Source organism: Cherax quadricarinatus, chromosome 28 (assembly GCF_038502225.1).
Source record: "Cherax quadricarinatus isolate ZL_2023a chromosome 28, ASM3850222v1, whole genome shotgun sequence".
In the NCBI taxonomy this organism is placed as follows: domain Eukaryota; kingdom Metazoa; phylum Arthropoda; class Malacostraca; order Decapoda; family Parastacidae; genus Cherax; species Cherax quadricarinatus.
Window position 1 is genome coordinate 1357772 of NC_091319.1, and position 20816 is coordinate 1378587.

General features: G+C 39.4%; 1 protein-coding gene across 1 annotated transcript in view; it reads left to right on the forward strand.

The window, feature by feature from the left end:
- LOC128706060 (trichohyalin) overlaps nt 1–20816 on the forward strand; it is a 262272-nt gene that overhangs the window by 171212 nt on the left and 70244 nt on the right. Inside the window, exons 2-4 of the mRNA XM_070089295.1 lie at nt 16046–16134; nt 16760–16921; nt 20456–20587. Of these exons, the coding sequence (XP_069945396.1) occupies nt 16046–16134; nt 16760–16921; nt 20456–20587 (383 nt within the window). The remainder of the gene's footprint in view (nt 1–16045; nt 16135–16759; nt 16922–20455; nt 20588–20816) is intronic.

Sequence of the window (20816 nt, forward strand, 5' to 3'; positions counted from 1 at the left end):
TGAGGGCGTTCTTCCTACTTCCTGGACCAATAGTCTCATTGTGCCTATCCCTAAGCCCCAACAGCCTGATACATTTAGGCCGATCTCCTTAACTAGTTGTCTTTGCAAAACTTTTGAAAGAATGATGCTTAACAGATTGTACTACAGAATCAGACATCAACTTTCCCCCTACCTCTATGGGTTCATGAAAGGTAAAAGTGTGCAGAACTGTATTTCCACATTTCTCACTGCACACACCTCTACTAGTTTTACCACTTTTCTTGATCTAAAATCTGCATTTGATATTGCAAACAGAACCGTTATACTACATGAACTAGCCAAAATGAATATTGGTGGTAGTTTACTCTGCTGGATAATAGGATACCTGTCAAATAGAGTATCCTCTGTCCTTTACCAAGGCTTCAGAAGTGATTCTAAAGAAATGTCTTTAGGTACACCGCAGGGAGGAGTTCTTAGTCCCATGCTATTTAATATTCTGATTAATGCTCTCCTAAATGCTCTACCTGCCTCACCTAAACATATAGCTATAAGCTATGCTGATGATATCATGATCCGTACAACAGGGCATACGAAGATGAATACCATTCTTAATGAAGTTCAAGCAATTTGTAGAAGATTGAGACACTTATGCAGCATATGGGAATCTTTATTCAGGAAACGTTTCGCCACACAGTGGCTTCATCAGTCCAATACAAAGAGGAAGGCGTAAGGAGAGGAGGAGTATGAGGTAATCAGTCCCTCAGCCTGGAGTCGATGTGTTCAGTCCATCAATCTTGTAGATTGATGGACTGAACAAGATTGATGGACTGAACACATCGACTCCAGGCTGAGGGACTGATTACCTCATACTCCTCCTCTCCTTACGCCTTCCTCTTTGTATTGGACTGATGAAGCCACTGTGTGGCGAAACGTTTCCTGAATAAAGATTCCCATATGCTGCATAAGTGTCTCAATCTTCAACTTATCGGTTTTTCAAACCATTCATCACAAGCAATTTGTAATCGACTAGGCCTCATAATATCTTCCTCTAAAACAAAGATATTAACAAGCAAACGACATCCCCCACCCATCTATTTGCAGGGTGAAATCATTAGCTACGTTAAAACTTACAGATATCTTGGTGTAGATGTACCCTTTAACAAATCCACTATACCACAACTAAACAAGAAATGTAAAGCTAGGCTAAATGCTCTCAAAGCTGTTGCTGGCTACAATCCCAACTATGGTGCTAATGTGAGAATCGTGAGAATGATGTACATAGCCTATGTTAGGTCCTTAATTGATTATGCTGCTCCCATGTTGATATTAGCTAGAGAAAGTTCCCTCCGACCCTTGGAGTTAATGCAAAATGAAGCTATCAGGACTATTCTTGGCTGTCCCAGATCTACAAAAGTTCTTAACATGAGGAAGGAGCTTGGTATTTCTAGTATCAGTGATAGGATTGTTGAAATTAACACTGTACTCGGTATTAGAATGTTGAGAAACGAACCAGACACTGTCACAGTGAATCTTACCAAGTGTCTAGAGGTAAATACACACAGATCTAAATGGATTGTGAAAACGTGCAATTGCATTAAGTTTTATAACCTGCATGAACTGTATCACTGTAGGCAACAAGAGCATTTCACCCCTCCATGGAAGATGTGTTTATTTAATATCACATACCTACAAGTCCCTCCCAAGAAGCTCATTGCTAGTAATCCCTTCCTTAAATCTCTTGTTAGAGCAACTGCTCAAGAAGAAATTTTTCGCCTAGCTGGTAGTAATAAGTTATCACAAGTTATATACACTGATGGATCTAAACAGGAGTCTTCTGGCAGGGCTGCATCTGCTCTTGTTGCCACCTCCCTAGTTAAGAACGATAATAAATTTGTTGTTAGGCATAAGAATTAACAACTGGGCGTCTACACTGCAAACTGAATTGTTTGCAATCCTAATGGCGCTAAAGCTAACCTATGACACTGAGCTTGACTCTATCATCATTACTGATTCTATGTCATCATTGAAGGCTCTTGGCTCATATAATGACTCCAACAACATGCTCATTGGGGAAGCCAGGTATAGATACTCAAAAATTAGGGACAAAGGAATTAATGTACAATTGCTGTGGATCCCATCACACATTGGATTACTCCTTCATGATAAAGTTGATATGTTAGCCAAGAAGAGTATCCAGAAGGAGAACGTAGAATATAACTTTGGTATAACTGTGTCTAGCATTAGGAATAATATTAGGAGAGAAGTAAATAATGAAGATGATTGTTATAGGAATGCAGTTAGAAGCCTGAGTAGATCTATAACCCACTATGATAACATGAACGTAGATAAGTATGTTTATGGAGCAACATGCAATGTGAACAGACTGACTGATGTTGTAGTGGCCAGGCTTAGGCTTGGTTACAAGTACTTTTGGCAGTTTGGGAGACACACATATGATGATCAAACTAAATGTAAATTATGTGATCAGGCATATGGTCACTCTCTTGAACACTATGTGCTTAATTGTCCACTTATTGAGGAATACAGAGACAGACAGTATAATAACCTATGTGACATGTTAAGATATCTTATTAATGAAAATAAGATACCAGATATACTAAGCAAATTTCCTAAATTTGCTTGTAACAGATAAGTGAACTATAGATATGTAGATATAAATCCATATATATTCCTGTTAACCCTTTGGGGCCTAGTTCCTAGGCCTTTTGTGTATCCACATGCTCTCGCGCTACCGTCCACAGGATGGATATGGGGTGCACAATAAACTAGCCACTTCGGTGGCAAAATCTAATCTTTGCCTCCAAGGACAAAGTTCTTTGTCTCCACAGACTCCTAAGTGCACCGCTCACCCTTTTCCCCTCATCAGTTCTATGATTCACCTATGATTCACCTGACACGTTCACTCCCAAATATCTGAATACATTCACCTCCTCCATACTCTCTCCCTCCAATCTGATATCCAATCTTTCATCACCTAATCTTTTTGTTATCCTCATAACCTTACTCTTTCCTGTATTCACTTTTAATTTTCTTCTTTTACATACCCTACCAAATTCATCTACCAACCTCTGCAACTTCTCTTCAGAATCTCCCAAGATTATATATATATATATATATATATATATATATATATATATATATATATATATATATATATATATATATATATATATATATATATATATATATATATATATATATATATATATATATATATATATATATAATTATGGCCTGGTGGTTAACGCTCTCGCTTCACACGATGAGGGCCTGGGTTCGATTCCCAGTCAGAGTAGAAACATTGGACGTGTTTCTTTCCACCTGTTGTCTATGTTCCCCATTAGTAAAATGGGTACCTGGGTGTCAGTCGACTGGTGTGAGTCGCATCCTGGGACACTGACCTAAGGAGGCCTGGTCACAGACCGGGCCGCGGGGGCGTTGACCCCCGGAACTCTCTCCAGATAAACTCCAGAAACTCCAGATATATATAATATATATATATATAATATATATATATAATATATATAATATATATATATATATATGCAATAAGATCACAGTAAACAGGTGATTTCAGAATATGCAAAATAACCACTCTGAAAGAATAGAGAAATTCCAAGCGTTTTCGTGACTACTCACATTATCAAGGAACTATGATAGTAAAGCATCCAAGGAAGCTATATAAGGGGTCTGGCCAACACCTCACTATCAGATCCCACAACGGTTAAACACCTGATGCGCGCTTGCCCAACTGGACAGGTCCTTTGCACAACTCACCAACAAACTATTCTACCCAAGAAAATTTAAAAATTATTATTTGTCTAGTGTATTATTAAATTCTTCCCAAATTCTATTAATTATAAATGGATCTAATTTATATAAACCAAAGGAAATATTCATATTATTGTCAAAACTGCTTTTTATGAAACAAGATTCAATTATATTCCTGTCGACCATGGACTTGCTTGATACTACTTTCTCAACTTTTTGAAAATTAATTGGATGGTTAAAATCTCTTACATGAATAAATAGAGCATTGGAATCTTGTCCAGTTCTAATGCTATATTTATGTTGTTTTAATCTTAGTTCGAGATTTTTACCAGTTTGACCGTAATAAACTTTATCGCAAATTTTACAAGGAATCTTATAGACACATCCATCAGCATTTTGGGGGGAATTCTTTATCAAAAGTTTTTTTACTGTATCAAGATTTTTGAATACAACTTTAATATTAAAAGTCTTAAGTAGGGAAGGCATATCAACCAAGTTTTCATGGTAAGGGAGAACCAACATACCATGAAAACTTGGTTGATATGCCTTCCCTTCTAAAGACTTTTAATATTAAAGTTGTGAGGTAAGACACATATGCAACAGTTAGGTATCTTTATTTCGAAACGTTTCGCCTACACAGTAGGCTTCTTCAGTCGAGTACAGAAAAGTTGATAGAAGCAGAAGATACTTGAAGACGATGTAATCAGTCCATCACCCTTAAAGTTTTGAGGTGGTCAGTCCCTCAGTCTGGAGAAGAGCATTGTTCCGTTGTCTGAAACAATATGAAGTTGAAGTGACAGAATGGGGCCTTATATAGGGCCAGGAGGTGAGACGTAGGTTGCTTTGGGAGGGCAGGTCCCTCTCAAACCCAGCCGTTCTCACTAGTAGAGGTTGTCAAGTTGATAGTCTGTACCAAGCTACCCTTGTGTTGCAGTGTCTGACAGAATGAACATTAAAATGGTATAAAATACCGACAGGTTGTTAGGTAAGACACATATGCAACAGTTAGGTATCTTTATTTCGAAACGTTTCGCCTACACAGTAGGCTTCTTCAGTCGAGTACAAAAAAGTTGATAGAAGCAGAAGATACTTGAAGACGATGTAATCAGTCCATCACCCTTAAAGTTTTGAGGTGGTCAGTCCCTCAGTCTGGAGAAGAGCATTGTTATTTTATACCATTTTAATGTTCATTCTGTCAGACACTGCAACACAAGGGTAGCTTGGTACAGACTATCAACTTGACAACCTCTACTAGTGAGAACGGCTGGGTTTGAGAGGGACCTGCCCTCCCAAAGCAACCTACGTCTCACCTCCTGGCCCTATATAAGGCCCCATTCTGTCACTTCAACTTCATATTGTTTCAGACAACGGAACAATGCTCTTCTCCAGACTGAGGGACTGACCACCTCAAAACTTTAAGGGTGATGGACTGATTACATCGTCTTCAAGTATCTTCTGCTTCTATCAACTTTTCTGTACTCGACTGAAGAAGCCTACTGTGTAGGCGAAACGTTTCGAAATAAAGATACCTAACTGTTGCATATGTGTCTTACCTAACAACCTGTCGGTATTTTATACCATTTTAATGTTCAATATTAAAGTTGTATTCAAAAATCTTGATACAGTAAAAAAACTTTTGATGAAGAATTCCCCCCAAAATGCTGATGGATGTGTCTATAAGATTCCTTGTAAAATTTGCGATAAAGTTTATTATGGTCAAACTGGTAAAAATCTCGAACTAAGATTAAAACAACATAAATATAGCATTAGAACTGGACAAGATTCCAGTGCTCTATTTATTCATGTAAGAGAGTTTAACCATCCAATTGATTTTCAAAAAGTTGAAAAAGTAGTATCAAGCAAGTCCATGGTCGACAGGAATATAATTTGTAGATGAATGGTTCAGAGAACCGACATGTTGATAAATTAGACACATGTGCAACTCTTGGGTATCTTTATTGAGGAAACGTTTCGCCACTCAATGGCTTCATCAGTCCATACGTAGGAGAAACTTGAAGAACAGGAGGAGAATGAGGTAATCAGTCCCTCAACCTTGAGTCGATGTGTTCAGTCCATCAATCTTGAATAGAATACGGCATATGAGCGGAGAAGCAGCTTATAAACCGTATGGCAGGAGAGGTGCAGCAGTGATAGTTGGTGTCACATTTGTTCAATGTGGAAGTAGGTCGTGCCCAAGAATTAGGCAAGTTTCTCCTACGTATGGACTGATGAAGCCACTGAGTGGCGAAACGTTTCCTTAATAAAGATACCCAAGAGTTGCACATGTGTCTAATTTATCAGGAATATAATTGAATCTTGTTTCATAAAAAGCAGTTTTGACAATAATATGAATATTTCCTTTGGTTTATATAAATTAGATCCATTTATAATTAATAGAATTTGGGAAGAATTTAATAATACACTGGACAAATAATAATTTTTAAATTTTCTTGGGTAGAATAGTTTGTTGGTGAGTTGTGCAAAGGACCTGTCCAGTTGGGCCGGCGCGCGTCAGGTGTTTAACCGTTGTGGGATCTGATAGTGAGGTGTTGGCCAGACCCCTTATATAGCTTCCTTGGATGCTTTACTTTCATAGTTCCTTGATAATGTGAGTAGTCACGAAAGCGCTTGGAATTTCTCTATTCTTTCAGAGTGGTTGTTTTGTGTATATATATATATATATATATATATATATATATATATATTACAACAGTAATATATATATATATATATATATATATATATTCATATATATATATATATATATTCATATATATATATTCATATATATATATTCATATATATATATTCATATATATATATATTCATATATATATATTCATATATATATATATATTCATATATATATATTCATATATATATATTCATATATATATATATATATATATATATATATATATATATATATATATATATATCATATATATATATATATATATACACACATATATATATATACATATATATATATATATATATACATATATATATACATATATATATACATATATATATATATATATATATATATATATATATATACATATATATATATATACACACACACACACATATATATATATATATATATATATATATATATATATATATATATATATATATATATATATATATATATTATCCTGGTTCAGGGGTTCAATGGATACACTAAGAGATAACTCAGCATGATCATAAGGGGTCCAGGACCTTTAAACACCCATTATATTTGTAAAATACATGCGCAGCAGTTAGCTATATTTATTCCGAAACATTTCGCTTACGCACTAAACTTTAGTCGAATACAGACGTGGCAGACATGAAGACAGTAGGTTAGGTAAGGTTTGTTAGGAAACAGGACAAATGTTTCCTGACGCGGGTCTTAGTCATATGATGACCCGCCGTATGAGCTTTTGGTCATCTGACCGAGGCCTTCAGCTGGCTTACCAGTCCACCTCTTTAAAAATTAGGGATATATTATTAACTGGAGGCAGCAGAAGCAGTGGAGAGGCAAAGATAATGTCTAAGAGGTTGACACAGTGGTATCTTAGTACAGAGGACAGCTACAACAGCATTGCTCAATAACTAATTGTGAGGAGAATTGTGGATGTAACTTGGATCTGACTAGCTTAGGCCAATAAGTGATTTGGACCTGCCTAGCATGAGCCCGTATGCCTGCTGCAGTGCTCCCTCTTTCTTGTGTTCTTATTTGAGGACCTGCCTAGTATGGAGCATTAGTCTTCTAGCAGTGTTCTTCAGTTCTTATGTCCTTCTACTTGTGGGCCCCGCTTCTTCTAACGTCATCTCCATTCTACGCGTCTCATCTCTGGCTTTATAACTTTTTTAGGCTCCATTCTCATGCTTCAGCTTCACAGTGTTTGAGACCATGAAGCTGAACACATCTCCAGGCTGAGAAACTGACCACCATACACTACTTGAAGGTTACTGGACTGATCAGATCTTTTCCGCCTCATTGCTGCTGCTGCTTTCTCCATATTTGCAACCTCTGTATTCCACTGATGAAGACTACTGTGTGGGCGAAATGTTTCGAAATAAAGATACCTAACCGTTGTACATGTGTCTTGTCTACTTATCGGTACTGAGTACCATTATTATATTGATTCCCATCATATATAAGGAATTACCAAGAGACCTTTGTCTTCAAGAGAGAGTTTGTTATGGAAGGGTACGCTGTGTGACCCTTCTGGGTTTAGCGCTTTATTATAATTATGACATTATTATTATGGAAAGGTAAGAGTATCCTTAAAATAAGGATTTTATATGTAAATAGTGTCCTGTTAGCTAAAACTCGTCAGGAAACTAGATGAAGTTTTTCTAACGTGGGTCTTAGTCATATAATGACCCAGCACTGCAGCTTTTTACCAAGATAGAACTTGACAAATTCTTTCTGGCAAATTGCTATCAGTCAGGTAATGAGACTTGCGGTGGAGTGCGTGCTACTAGCACAACCAGCCTAACAGTCACGTTAGCAACCAGGCCTCTTTCAGGCCTGGTTGCTATCTTCTCGATGGTTCCAGGGGCAGTGACCCTTGAAACCAGAGAGAGAGAGAGTGAGAGAGAACGAATGACTGACTCTTGGTACATTGGGGAACATACTTATACTCCTTAAGTTTTACACGGTGTCAGCGAGGCGTTAAGGTTAACGCTGGCTGAATCCAAATTTCAACACCTTTTATTGTAAATTCTCCATGCAGTGGCACATGTTGAGAGATATAGGCAACAATACAAGGCCACAATGACCACTGAAATATAAGCAACGTATTGATTTTTTAATCACAATCTTCCCAGTGAACATTGGATGTATCCTGGAGTTTACCTGGAGAGAGTTCCGGGGGTCAACGCCCCCGCGGCCCGGTCTGTGACCAGGCCTCCTTAGGTCAGTGTCCCAGGATGCGACCCACACCAGTCGACTAACACCCAGGTACCCATTTTACTGATGGGGAACATAGACAACAGGTTGAAAGAAACACGTCCAATGTTTCTACTCTGGCTGGGAATCGAACCCAGGCCCTCGCCGTGTGAAGCGAGAGCGTTAACCACCAGGCCATGGGCGCCGTTATGGAAGGTTCCTTGATGCTAGTGAGGGGGCTCTTGATGCAGGGAATTTGACCAGCCCTCCCTTTCTTTGGGTCAGGATATTTACACCAAGAGGTGTATTTCTTTCTTAATTATATATGTTGAAAGTTTAATTCCTATTTTAGGGATTAAAGTATTCTTGTCTGGTGGCGAAAAGGTTACGTGCAACCTTAATAAACTTAGTGAAGTCGATAGGATCTAAACCCCGTTAGCCAAAAAGACCCGTCCCTTTCCCGGGATCAAACCTGATTGCCTACCGCTCCCTTGGACACTATATGACTCCTCTGGGTTTAGCGCTTCTCTATATGTGATAACGGCCCATTAGATGCTCGCCTTGCTGTGTGTGTACTCAACAATTTATTCTCGCCGATTTGCTTTTGTCGCAAATTACTTTCCTCTCAGCTCTGTAAACTTTAGGACATTCTTTAGTTTTTGCCTGTATAGCCCTTGTGGCTTAGCGCTTCTTTTTGATTATAATAATAATTTAGCTTTTGCATGTGGGCTCCACGCTGGGGCTGCGTACTCTATTGCGGGCGTTAAAATCATACATAGTATCCTAAAGCACTGTGAATTGTTGTTTGTGATTTACAGTCCGGCACAGACCGGGCAACGTCCAATTTATGTACACTTCTGGCGATGTTTAACCTCATACTATGTTATTTTTTATTGTATTCATAGCAGCAGCTTCTTGCCCCTTCCCTAGGCTATACGTACACTGAGTAGTGAAGAAGGTGAATGTAGAATTTATAGCAGACTCTTATTGTGTCAGGCTGAAAGAGTGAAGATGGAGGGAAGGAGGGATCAGGAATATAATGTAAGTGTAAAATGAAGAATACAAGCACAAGAGAAAGAAAGTAGGTGTGCCAGAAAAAAATATTGAGAGCGTTAACCCGACTATGGATAGGTCTGTGTGGCAATGGCACCCATTTTCTTTCGCATTCTCGCAACGTAAGTAAAAAAAAAAAAAGTTTAAATTTAAATGTTGCGTGAGTTTTGCCAGACGTATAGTGTTTTTTTTTATTTGCCTTTTGTTAAATATACGTTTTTAGAAGTTTGTGTAATTCAGCCCAACCTACCCTAACCAAAATTAACCAAAGTTAACTTGGGAGAAAGAAACATGTTATGACGTTTCGGTCCGACATGGACCGAAACGTCGTCATAAGTTTCTTTCTCCTATGTATGGGTTATTTGTGTATTGTTCCAGTCTCGGCATTGTGCATTTTATTCGTCAAACCTAACTTAGAATTAGAGAAAATAGGATTTGAAAACAACATAAAAATGAAGGAACGGTGCAGTAGGCCTGTTGGCCCATGCTAGGCAGGTCTAATTCACACCACTCATATACCCTCCCAGTCTATGTTTAATTAATGATACCCATAGTTTCTCGCCCTAATGACGCTACTTATCTACAGCTCTCTTGTTAAAACAGTCGTTCCTAAATTTAAATTTATCCAACTTGAATTCATTGCTGCGAGTCCTGTCTTAGATACTTTCTCTATGTTTATTCATATTTTCCATTTCTGCACTTCAGTTGTATCCTTCCCTAATTCCAAGTCTTTTCATAAAGGGCAAATTGAGAGCGTTGTGTCAGTATTCGTAGGAACGATTCCTGATACCGGATAACAACTTCCTTATCATTCTCTGTTATTTTACAGCACATGTCCATTCTGTAAAATGGAGACCAGAACTGAGCAGCACAATCTAAATGATGGCTCGCCAAAGATAAATGAAGGATAACTAGGATTTTTATTATTTGTACTTATTAATATGAAGCCAAAAATCCTATTAGTTTTATTGCGAACATTTATGCAACTTGTCTTGGATTTAAATTTCTGTTAATCAGAACTCCCATTTTTTCCACAATCTGGATAAGTTCTGTATTATTTAGCTTATAAGTACTATTATTATCGTTTTTTCCTAGGATTTGAACCTTACATTTGTCCCTTTGAACTGCATCTGCCACTTCTCCGACCCAACATCAGCAGGCTATCCTGTAACTTTCTAGTGTTCTCATTAGAAATTATTTAACAACTTGTTTTAGTGTCATCGGCAAACTTGTGTGGTCATTGCTTCATCTGTGTGTATAGTGAACAAGGGGTCCTAGTACTGACACCTGAGGAACACCATTTGTAACGGGTTCCCATTTTCGCTTATCCCCTCATTTATGCAGACTCCTGTTGGCCAACCATGACTCGACCCAAGAGAGAATTTCTCCAGACTATGTGCCGCTACTTTCTTCATCAGTCTAAAGTGTGAAATATCAAAGGCCTTACTGGAGTCCATATTGTATTCTTTATCTTAGTCTTCTGCCTCAAACACCTGAGGCTAGGTAGCATTCTTGCATCATGAGTGATACTCATGCAGAATTGAACTTTTCTAGTGCTTCCCAGCAACCAGTTAAGTTGTGTATGGTGAATAAATGCCCATAAATATGTGAGGAAGACACAAAAGCGGTATTTAGGACATTTATTAAGGAAACCTTTTGCTCACGGGAAGATAGCTTGTTGTAAACACCTACATGAAAAAGTTTAACCCGCTAGTGCGATAACCTGGCCTGCAAGTACTTAATATACCAAAAGGTACATGATAAGCTTAGTTCTCCTCTCAGGACAAGATTTTATCAATTTAAATGAGTTGTTTGTGAATACAAATTGCTTCGGCTACGACAGTGTGCTATGGTGTGGCAGTGGGTTGACCCTCAGTCCAGTTCTTGTTAGTTTGTTCCTGAAATGTGTGGAGAGAGAACTGTAACGGCACCCCCATTAACGTAACGTGGTCACATTACATCAACCCTCGTACTTATCAACACCCCAAGACGGATGGACATGGAGATCAACGTGAAAACTTAATATTCCAATTATTATTATTATTATTATTATTATTATTATTATTATTATTATTATTTATTATTAAAAAATAAAAACTGAACCCTTACGAGTCATACTGTGCAATCACCCACTTAATTTAGAAGATGAAATGGCAGTAATCCTCTAGTCACCGGGCCTTGGGGGCGTTGACCCCTAAAACCCTCTCCAGGTATTCTTTTGTTTTTGCTCTCTCACACGAACACACACACACACACACACACACACACAACGAGTCATGGTACGTGAAGAGGTATCACAGTGGGCGCCTGTTACGAGCGGGGTCCCACAGGGGTCAGTTCTAGGACCAGTGCTATTTTTGATATATGTGAACGACATGATGGAAGGAATAGTCTCTGAAGTGTCCCTGTTCGCAGATGACGTGAAGTTGATGAGAAGAATTAAATCGGACGAGGATGAGGCAGGACTGCAAAGAGACCTGGAGAGGCTGGACATGTGGTCCAGTAACTGGCTCCTCGAATTCAATCCAGCCAAATGCAAAGTCATGAAGATTGGGGAGGGGCAAAGAAGACCGCAGACAGAATATAGGCTAGGTGGACAAAGACTACAGACCTCACTCAGGGAGAAAGACCTTGGGGTGACCATAACACCGAGCACATCACCGGAGGCACACATCAACCAAATAACCGCTGCAGCATACGGGCGCCTGGCAAACCTGAGAATAGCGTTCCGATACCTTAATAAGGAATCGTTCAAGACACTGTACACTGTGTATGTTAGGCCCATACTGGAGTATGCAGCACCAGTCTGGAACCCACACCTGGTCAAGCACGTCAAGAAGTTAGAGAAAGTACAAAGGTTTGCAACAAGGCTAGTCCCAGAGCTCAAGGGAATGTCGTACGAGGAAAGGTTAAGGGAAATCGGACTGACGACACTGGAGGACAGAAGGGTCAGGGGAGACATGATAACGACATACAAGATACTGCGGGGAATAGACAAGGTGGACAGAGATAGGATGTTCCAGAGAGGGGACACAGTGACAAGGGGTCACAACTGGAAGCTGAAGACTCAGACGAGTCACAGGGACGTTAGGAAGTATTTCTTCAGTCATAGAGTTGTCAGCAAGTGGAATAGCCTAGCAAGTGAAGTAGTGGAGGCAGGAACCATACATAGTTTTAAGAAGAGGTATGACAAAGCTCAGGAAGCAGAGAGAGAGAGGATCCAGTAGCGATCAGTGAAGAGGCGGGGCCAGGAGCTGAGTCTCGACCCCTGCAACCACAATTAGGTGAGTACAATTAGGTGAGTACACACACACACACACACACACACACACACACACACACACACACACACACACACACACACACACACACACACACACTCAGTTAGCACAGTTACCCTGATAAACTGGTATTGCAGTGTAAGGCAACAAGCCATTATGAACTTGTTCATCCATATGCATTTTACCCTGCGGGATCACTCACATTGATAGTGGGGGAGGTGGTGGGTGAATGAGGGGTAGTATTGTGTAATCACCCAGCTGTACTCACCCACTTATGTTTGTGGGGGTCGTGTCACAACGCCTCTAAAGCTGGTTTGACTCGCATTAACTAAATTATGGTCTCCATGGGTCTGTGATACTCGCTCTTGATGCTGTAACAGGAGGGTTCTCTCCACTACTTACTCATTTTTATCTCATTCCACTTTTCTATCAACCTACCCTCTAGAAAAACACCTACCTCCAGCCCTTGCCCTGTTTCAAGAAAGCCCTGCCAATAAATTTAATCTGAGAATCCCCAGCAGAAACATCCTTGCCTTTTCTAGTGACTTAGTGTTGTCTTGATGGCCGAAACATCTGTCCAGCAATACAACCAAAGAATTGGTATTTTCGACAGCATTTTCTTCAAACTTTTTTTTTTTCATCTTCAATTTTAATCCTTTTTTTTTTAGACCAGCTTATGCTCGTTGAAGCTGGTATCATTTCTCTTGTTCCGAGGATAAATGTTCTTGTTCTCTCTAAGAAGCTAGATCACCTTCTCAGCTTCCTCCTACCTCCCCTTTCCTTCACCCGAAGGTACAACTGCTCAAAACTCAGGGAAGACATCCAAAACACTTCACTTGAATAAGTACTAAGACAAGTCAACTCACACACAGTGGTTCCTAGTATTAGCGTCCTCACGGCCTGCTCTTAGACCTGGCCTTCTAAATTACAAAATAAATATGACTTGACTAAGAAATAATAAGGAACGCGGGGAAATAATGTTGAAAGGGTCGTCTCCCAGGCGTCAGCATTTGCAAACTACACAAGCAGTAGGTGTTTGTCCAGTTGTATGACTCCAGTGTATTGGAGTGGCAGGATTGCTAGCATATGGGATTAAAGGACACTTTTAAATGTAAAATATTTTTCTAAAGACGTTTCGGCCGGTGTGGGCGAAAAGTAGCCTTGAACCTTGGTAACTGATATAAAGTTTTTTTTTATAAGACTTGTGAGCAAACATTAAGACTTATTTACTAGAAGTCGTTTAGGTCCTGGTTAGTTGAAACATTTTCTATTATGTCCCAGTTGTTAGCTGACGTGTCTTTAAATCAAAGATTTGCCCTGCAACTAGTGTCCTAAGGTATACCTGTAAGCTTCCTGCTGAACAGGTAATGACTGATAACCGAACAAAGGTGGCAGTTAGTTCCCAGTCTGACAAGAGTAAGCTATTGATTTTCATTCAATAACTGGAGAATGTTCCCCCTTTTGATCGGCTTCGAAATTTTTAAACGCTGATGCACTTTGTGAATTGAACGCTGCCCTGTAAGTTTAGACCATGTAAGTGTAAATTTATCAATATAGTAACATAGTTAAGAAAAGAACTTGAATTCATTGGATTCTGTGCGATAAATGGAAAATGCTTTGTCTGGTCGGTTTTAAACTTTTAGCACAGGGCTTTTTTTTTACAGGAAGATTTAAGCTTTATGTGGGCTTTGTAGGCTCTAATAGGTATATTTTATTTGTAAAATTTATGGGACATCGAACTGTCTCCTCTGCTGACGTAAACAAATTATGGCTGTCAAACTGGAAAGATAAACATCTTTATAATGATTTGAATGTACCGTATATAGTTTATTATGCAATTTTCTCCAACATTTTTCGACATTTTTATCTAAAAGCTTTAGCAAATTTTAAATATTAAGTTTAATTTAGGAAAATAACTTGTGTGAATTTTACTAAGACCAGTCTACTAATTACAGTGATATAAACATGAGGCGAACCAATAAAAATAAATCAAGGACCCCAGTGGAAATAAGTCAGGTAATTTACACTTTGTATGATAATTGTACTTATGTGTACCTGTACCTTTATAAACTTACTAACCTCTTGGAAAAGCAGCCTCCGTAGCGTGTAGCGTCCGTCGAGTTTCACAAGCGTTGAGTGTATTTATCTCTTACAGGCCATGCGAGAGCCAATGAATTAATAACGGTCTCTGCTCTGCCTTTGAGTACTTTGCGGCTTACCTGAGCTCCTTTACGTGCGATAATATAAAAATGACTTAAAAGATCAGCTAAAAACTTTCAGCGTTGGTGTGTATTAACTAGAGGTAGGGTCGAATTTTGTTGGCTTATGTACCAGGAGTTTACCTGGAGTAGCTTCCAGAGGTCACCGCCCTGCGGCCCGGCCCCAGACGAGGCCTTCTGGTTGCTGGCCTTATCGATCAAGCTATTAGTACCAATTATTATATAAGTATGGGGGAGCGCTAAGCCCGTAGGATTATGCAGCGCATGTGGGGGGGGGGGGATGAAAGGTATTCAGGTTCAATTCAGGGAACCGGAGCACAGATCCAATTTCCTAGATCAAGAGCCCCTCACCAGCGTCAAGGAGCCTCCCTTGAGGGGACCTATTAGTACCAGCTGCCCGCAGTCTATTGTATGGACCACAACCCGGCTGTTCAAAAGCTGTTTTGAGTAATCTGTTGAGTTCCCTCTTGAAGACAGCTAGGAGTTTGTTGGTGATACCCAACTGTTGCACACGTGTCTTGTTCATCTACTTATCGGTATTTTATATGATTTACATAATTAAATCGTTCGTAAGTTGCAAATAGAGAAAATGTATATGGTTTTTGGTTCAAAGCTCGTTTTATTCAATTTAAAGTTATTCAGTGCATTTTTATTTTTGTAATCAGAGCTGATGCATTGAATAATATGTACAGGTAATCACGTCGTCTCACAATAATGATATCTTGACCTATTTGTCAGTATATGAAACCAGCCGGGTTTATTGTTAGGAGTATTTTTGGATTTTTAAGTTGTAAGTAGTATTAGTAGCTTTATTTGTTTTGTTTGCGTTGCAGATATCCAGTCATGGTGGGAGCTGCCGAGTATAGCCCACTTTTGCTCACTCTTTAGGGCCGCCTTCGATCTTCTTGACTTTGATATTGAGGTGAGTTATTCTCGCTGTTGGGTTAAGGAGGGAGGGACGAGGGTGGGGAGAGGCAGTATGTAACTGGCCTCCCCTCCTCTCCATGCCGTAAGGTGTTAAGAAGAAACTGAACAACTACCTTCAAGTAGTTCTTGTGGTGTGTGCTGGGGACTGCAAGCCTCAAGGACCATCCGGCAGGAAGTTGGTCTGAAATCAGGTTGACGTAAACACTACAATCCTGCTTATCAGGAACTTAGTGTCGTCTTGAAGAGTGTTGGTCTAGTACGTAATTCCCCTTTATGTTGATCACTATAATTACATGAAACCACATTAATGGTTTTCGGTTATGAGGACCACTTTTTAACCTCAAAAAAAAAAAAATGCTGACCCCACCACATGCTTATTTGGCAATTGATGGATAATAAAGGCACTCAAGTGCTTTCAGGAGGAGCAACACTTGTTGCGAAGCTTCGTGGACCCCTTGGAACAACTCAGCGGCCCACATGTTGGAAACCAGTGGACTACACAGTGGTTGTTTTTCATATATATACATGACCTACTGCATTGAACATATAATTTTTTTTTTCACTTTTTTTGGGGGCATTTTACTCCATACTAAGATACTGAGAATAGTGGTATATTGCAGGAGTTAGAGGAAGCCTTACTAACCGATGGGTTGGACGACACAGGGAGTCCACTGTTGGCCGAGTTGACAGTACGCCTGGTGCAAGGCTGTCTTCCCGGCAAGACAGTCAATGCCACCAATTACCAGAGCTACTTAAGGAAGCTCTTTAAACACAAATGTCATGTAAGTATCCTATAGTGGTATTTTGTATGTCAGGAAAAAAATATGCGTCTGACGCGCACCTTGGCTACATGATGATCCACGCAGTGAAGCTTTCATTATTGTATCGAGATCTTGTGCTGACTTACCAGCCCGCTTCGTAAAAATTTAAAGATAATACAGAAAGCTTCTCATATCCTTAAGCATGTTCATTTAGGTTTAAAATACAGTATTAGTAGTACCTCTTTCTCTTTCTTTCCCTCCAGATAAAGCTAAACTCATAGAGTGTTGCCAGTCACATACTTTGTTTGAAGAATAAAAGTCACTGTTGAAAAGTAACTTACTAATTGGAAGTGAACACTATGATGTTAAGGTTCGTCTTGGAGAACGATCAAGACTTTTGTAGTTTACCTCACTTGATCATGCTACAGACAGGACTGAAAACTCGTATAAGTTTCATTTCCATCATTTTCTTTGTTGCTGGCTAACGGAAGGATAAAAAAAGAAGTAAGATTAATCTATTCAAGCGTGCTCTTAAATTGATCTTGAAGAAAGTAAAGAATTATGCACGAGTCATTTGTAATTCTTTGCATTAATATAAATTTGCATATAGAGGCTATGGGCTGATTTTAATCTTAAATTGTTGACATCTGTTATTTCCAGGACTTAATGTATAATCTTCACCAAATACTTAAGCCTATTAATCTTCTCTCACTATATATATTTAAACACCTGCCCTCTCCTCTTCAGGTAGGGTGATCCCCCTCAAAAAAAAAAAAAAAACACATTCACCATTAGTCATTCAGTAGCTGTCTTGCCAAAAGTGCGTAGATATTACAATAGAAAGGTCCTCTTTCCCCCTGCCTCAGAGTGCAGATACTGTATTTCCTTCCTCTGGTTACCCGGTTTCTTCTTGTAGTATATTCCCCCGAATCTCTTCTTGTGGTATATTTGTACAGTACTTGTAGCTTTGTCTCGTATATTAAGAATGTTGTGTCTAGCAACACCTCCAGCTCTGTCACTCACTCATTGGCTCTCTCCCACACCCTCCAGCTCTCTCTTACACTCCTAGCTCACTTCCACACCCTCCAGCTCTTTCCAACTCTCCACACTCTCCAACTCTCTTGAACATCTTCCAGCTTTCTCCCACACCCTCCAGCTCTTTCCCACACCCTCCAACTCTTTCCCAAACCCAGTTCTCTCCTACACCCCTCAAGCTCTCTCCCACTCCATTTTAGCTCTCTTCCACTCCCTTCTAGCTCTCTTCTACACCCTTCAAGCTCTCCCACATGTTTTCAACTCTCACACCCTTGCAACTCACACCCACACTTGACAGAATCACTTCCTCTCCACTGTATCATTCTTATACCCCCAAAACTCAATCCAACATTATTCCCCATCCTTCTAGCTCTCTCCCATACCTCTGGCTTTTTACCTTATCCTTCTAGCTCTTTTCCTCATCCTTCAAGTTCTTTTCCTCACTCCTACATTCCTCTGTCTCTTTCCCACACCCTTGCAACTCACACCTACACTCAACAAATTCACTTCTCCACTAAATCATTATTATACTACCAAAAGCTCTTTTCCTCACTCCCACATTCCCCTGTCTCTCTCCCACACCCATGCAACTCACACCTACACTCAACAAATTCACTTCTCCACTAAATCATTATTATACTACCAAATCTGAGCCCCACATTTCTCTAACACACATCTGCATGTTTTAAAACACATTTCTTCACTGTGTAAGATTGGGGGAAAGAAAAGGAAGAGGTGGTGGAAAGGGAAGCAATTCTATCTAAGATTGATTCCTACCATTGTGATTTCCTGTTGATTTAGGGCAGGGTAGAGGAGAGAGGTTGCTGGAGGTTGGAGAGAACTTCCTCAATTACAGATGTAACTGAAATATATGTAGTGCTTGAAGTTTGTGAATACTCTCCTGGGATTTGCTAGTCTTGTTTATGTTGCTAATGTTACATAATTTCTGTGTATTTCTTGATGCTAGTTTCAGTATAGAGCCTCCTCCATTCACTGCACCTTTCCTCCTTTTGTGTCTATCTCATTTTTCCTCTTGCCACACCACTGGCACTGGCCTCACACAAACAGCACCACACTTTCAGTAATGCTGCTGTAGGGATAAAATGAGGTATCTTCTTGTTACACTTGTTACAAAGTTAGTGGGACCTCCGGGGGGGAGGGGGGGTAAACAACTATCTAGGGGTTAAGCACATTGGCCTTGATCAAACAATATTATTAAAACAAAACCACCCTAGGGTCATACTTCCTCGTAAACTCATAAACAGTGTTAAACTAGTGGCCAATACAGTGATTGATAAACCCTAGGTTTGATCCTCAAGGAAGGTTAAATAACCCTACTTCAATCAAGAAAATGAAGATATGATTTAAATTCCAGTACAGTGGACCCCCAGTTAACGATATTTTTTCATTCCAGAAGTATGTTCAGGTGCCAGTACTGACCGAATTTGTTCCCATAAGGAATATTGTGAAGTAGATTAGTCCATTTCAGACCCCCAAACATACACGTACAAACGCACTTACATAAATGCACTTACATAATTGGTTGCATTGGGAGGTGATCGTTAAGCGGGGGTCCACTGCATATACATCACAAAAATGCCTTACTCTACCCTCAGTACCCATCACAAAACCCATAGTTTATACACCATCCCTCAATACACATCACAAAAACATAGTTTACACATCTGTAAACTCTTAGCAGGTCTTTAAAGTAAGGCCATAAGAAAATTACCTTGACCAGTGTCCATAGTGGACTGGTATTATCCCAGCCTGCTGGTAAACACTACTATTTCTACTCTCTCTTACCTTCATGCATGTCCCACTTCAATAACAGGGCCAGGCTCCTCTTAAGGCTTCCATTAGCATAAAATAATCATACATTACCTACAGCGTGGGTACCACCACATAATGCTATACAGAGTTTTACTTATCTCTCCCATAGCCATCTTCCCATCACTCTCATCCTGATTTGACGCCATGACGTCACCCACGAAAAGCGTCCACAAAACGCCAACATGAATTACATATTTGTGGGGCTCTTTTTTCCACATTGTAAACAACTTATTTTATATTATGAAACTATTAGTAAATTTAACACAATGAGGCAATAGCCTGCATAACACAGTCTTCCTGAGGAAGACTGTCAGAATTTATCCTAAGGTGTATGGTGTAGCACATTGGGCATGCATTTTGGCTCACAACTGAAGTGCCCAGGTTGAACCCTGGGTTAGGCAGGACATATGAGCAGGTTTCTTACACCCACTGTCCCATGTTAGTAGTAAATAGATGCCTAAGATAGCTTGGGAATGACCTTAAAAGGAACTCAGTAGAAATATGCCACACTGCTTGACTTTCTTTGATTATCTGAATAGCTATAGTCTTCTGTCCTGTTGATCCGTGATTATCACACTAAAACATGCCGAAAACTACCCACAGCTTATCATAAACTGAATAACGATAAATATATAACAAGCCCTTCGGCATAAATTTTGTTATGCAGTACTTATCTTTATATTCCAGGAGGACCCAACCAGAGAAAATTTATTTGTTGAGGGAGATATGCGATGGCTTCCTCTTCGGCGAAAAGTAGAAATTCTTCATGCACTCTGTGATTTCAGACTAGAAGCTGAAGACGTTCTTGATCTCTTAAAAGTAAGTGTTATCTTGTTATAATATGAGGAAAGGTCATAAAAAATTTAGAAATTTTGAAAGGTATGCCTTCATATGTAAATGATGACCATTTAAGTTTGTTCTTCATTATTATATTACTATTTTTGTAAAGTAGGCCCCCCATGTCTGCGGGGGATACGTTCTAAGGACCTGCCATGGATACCGAAACCATAGATAGTACAGTAGGATCCCTGTATCTGAGGGGGATAAG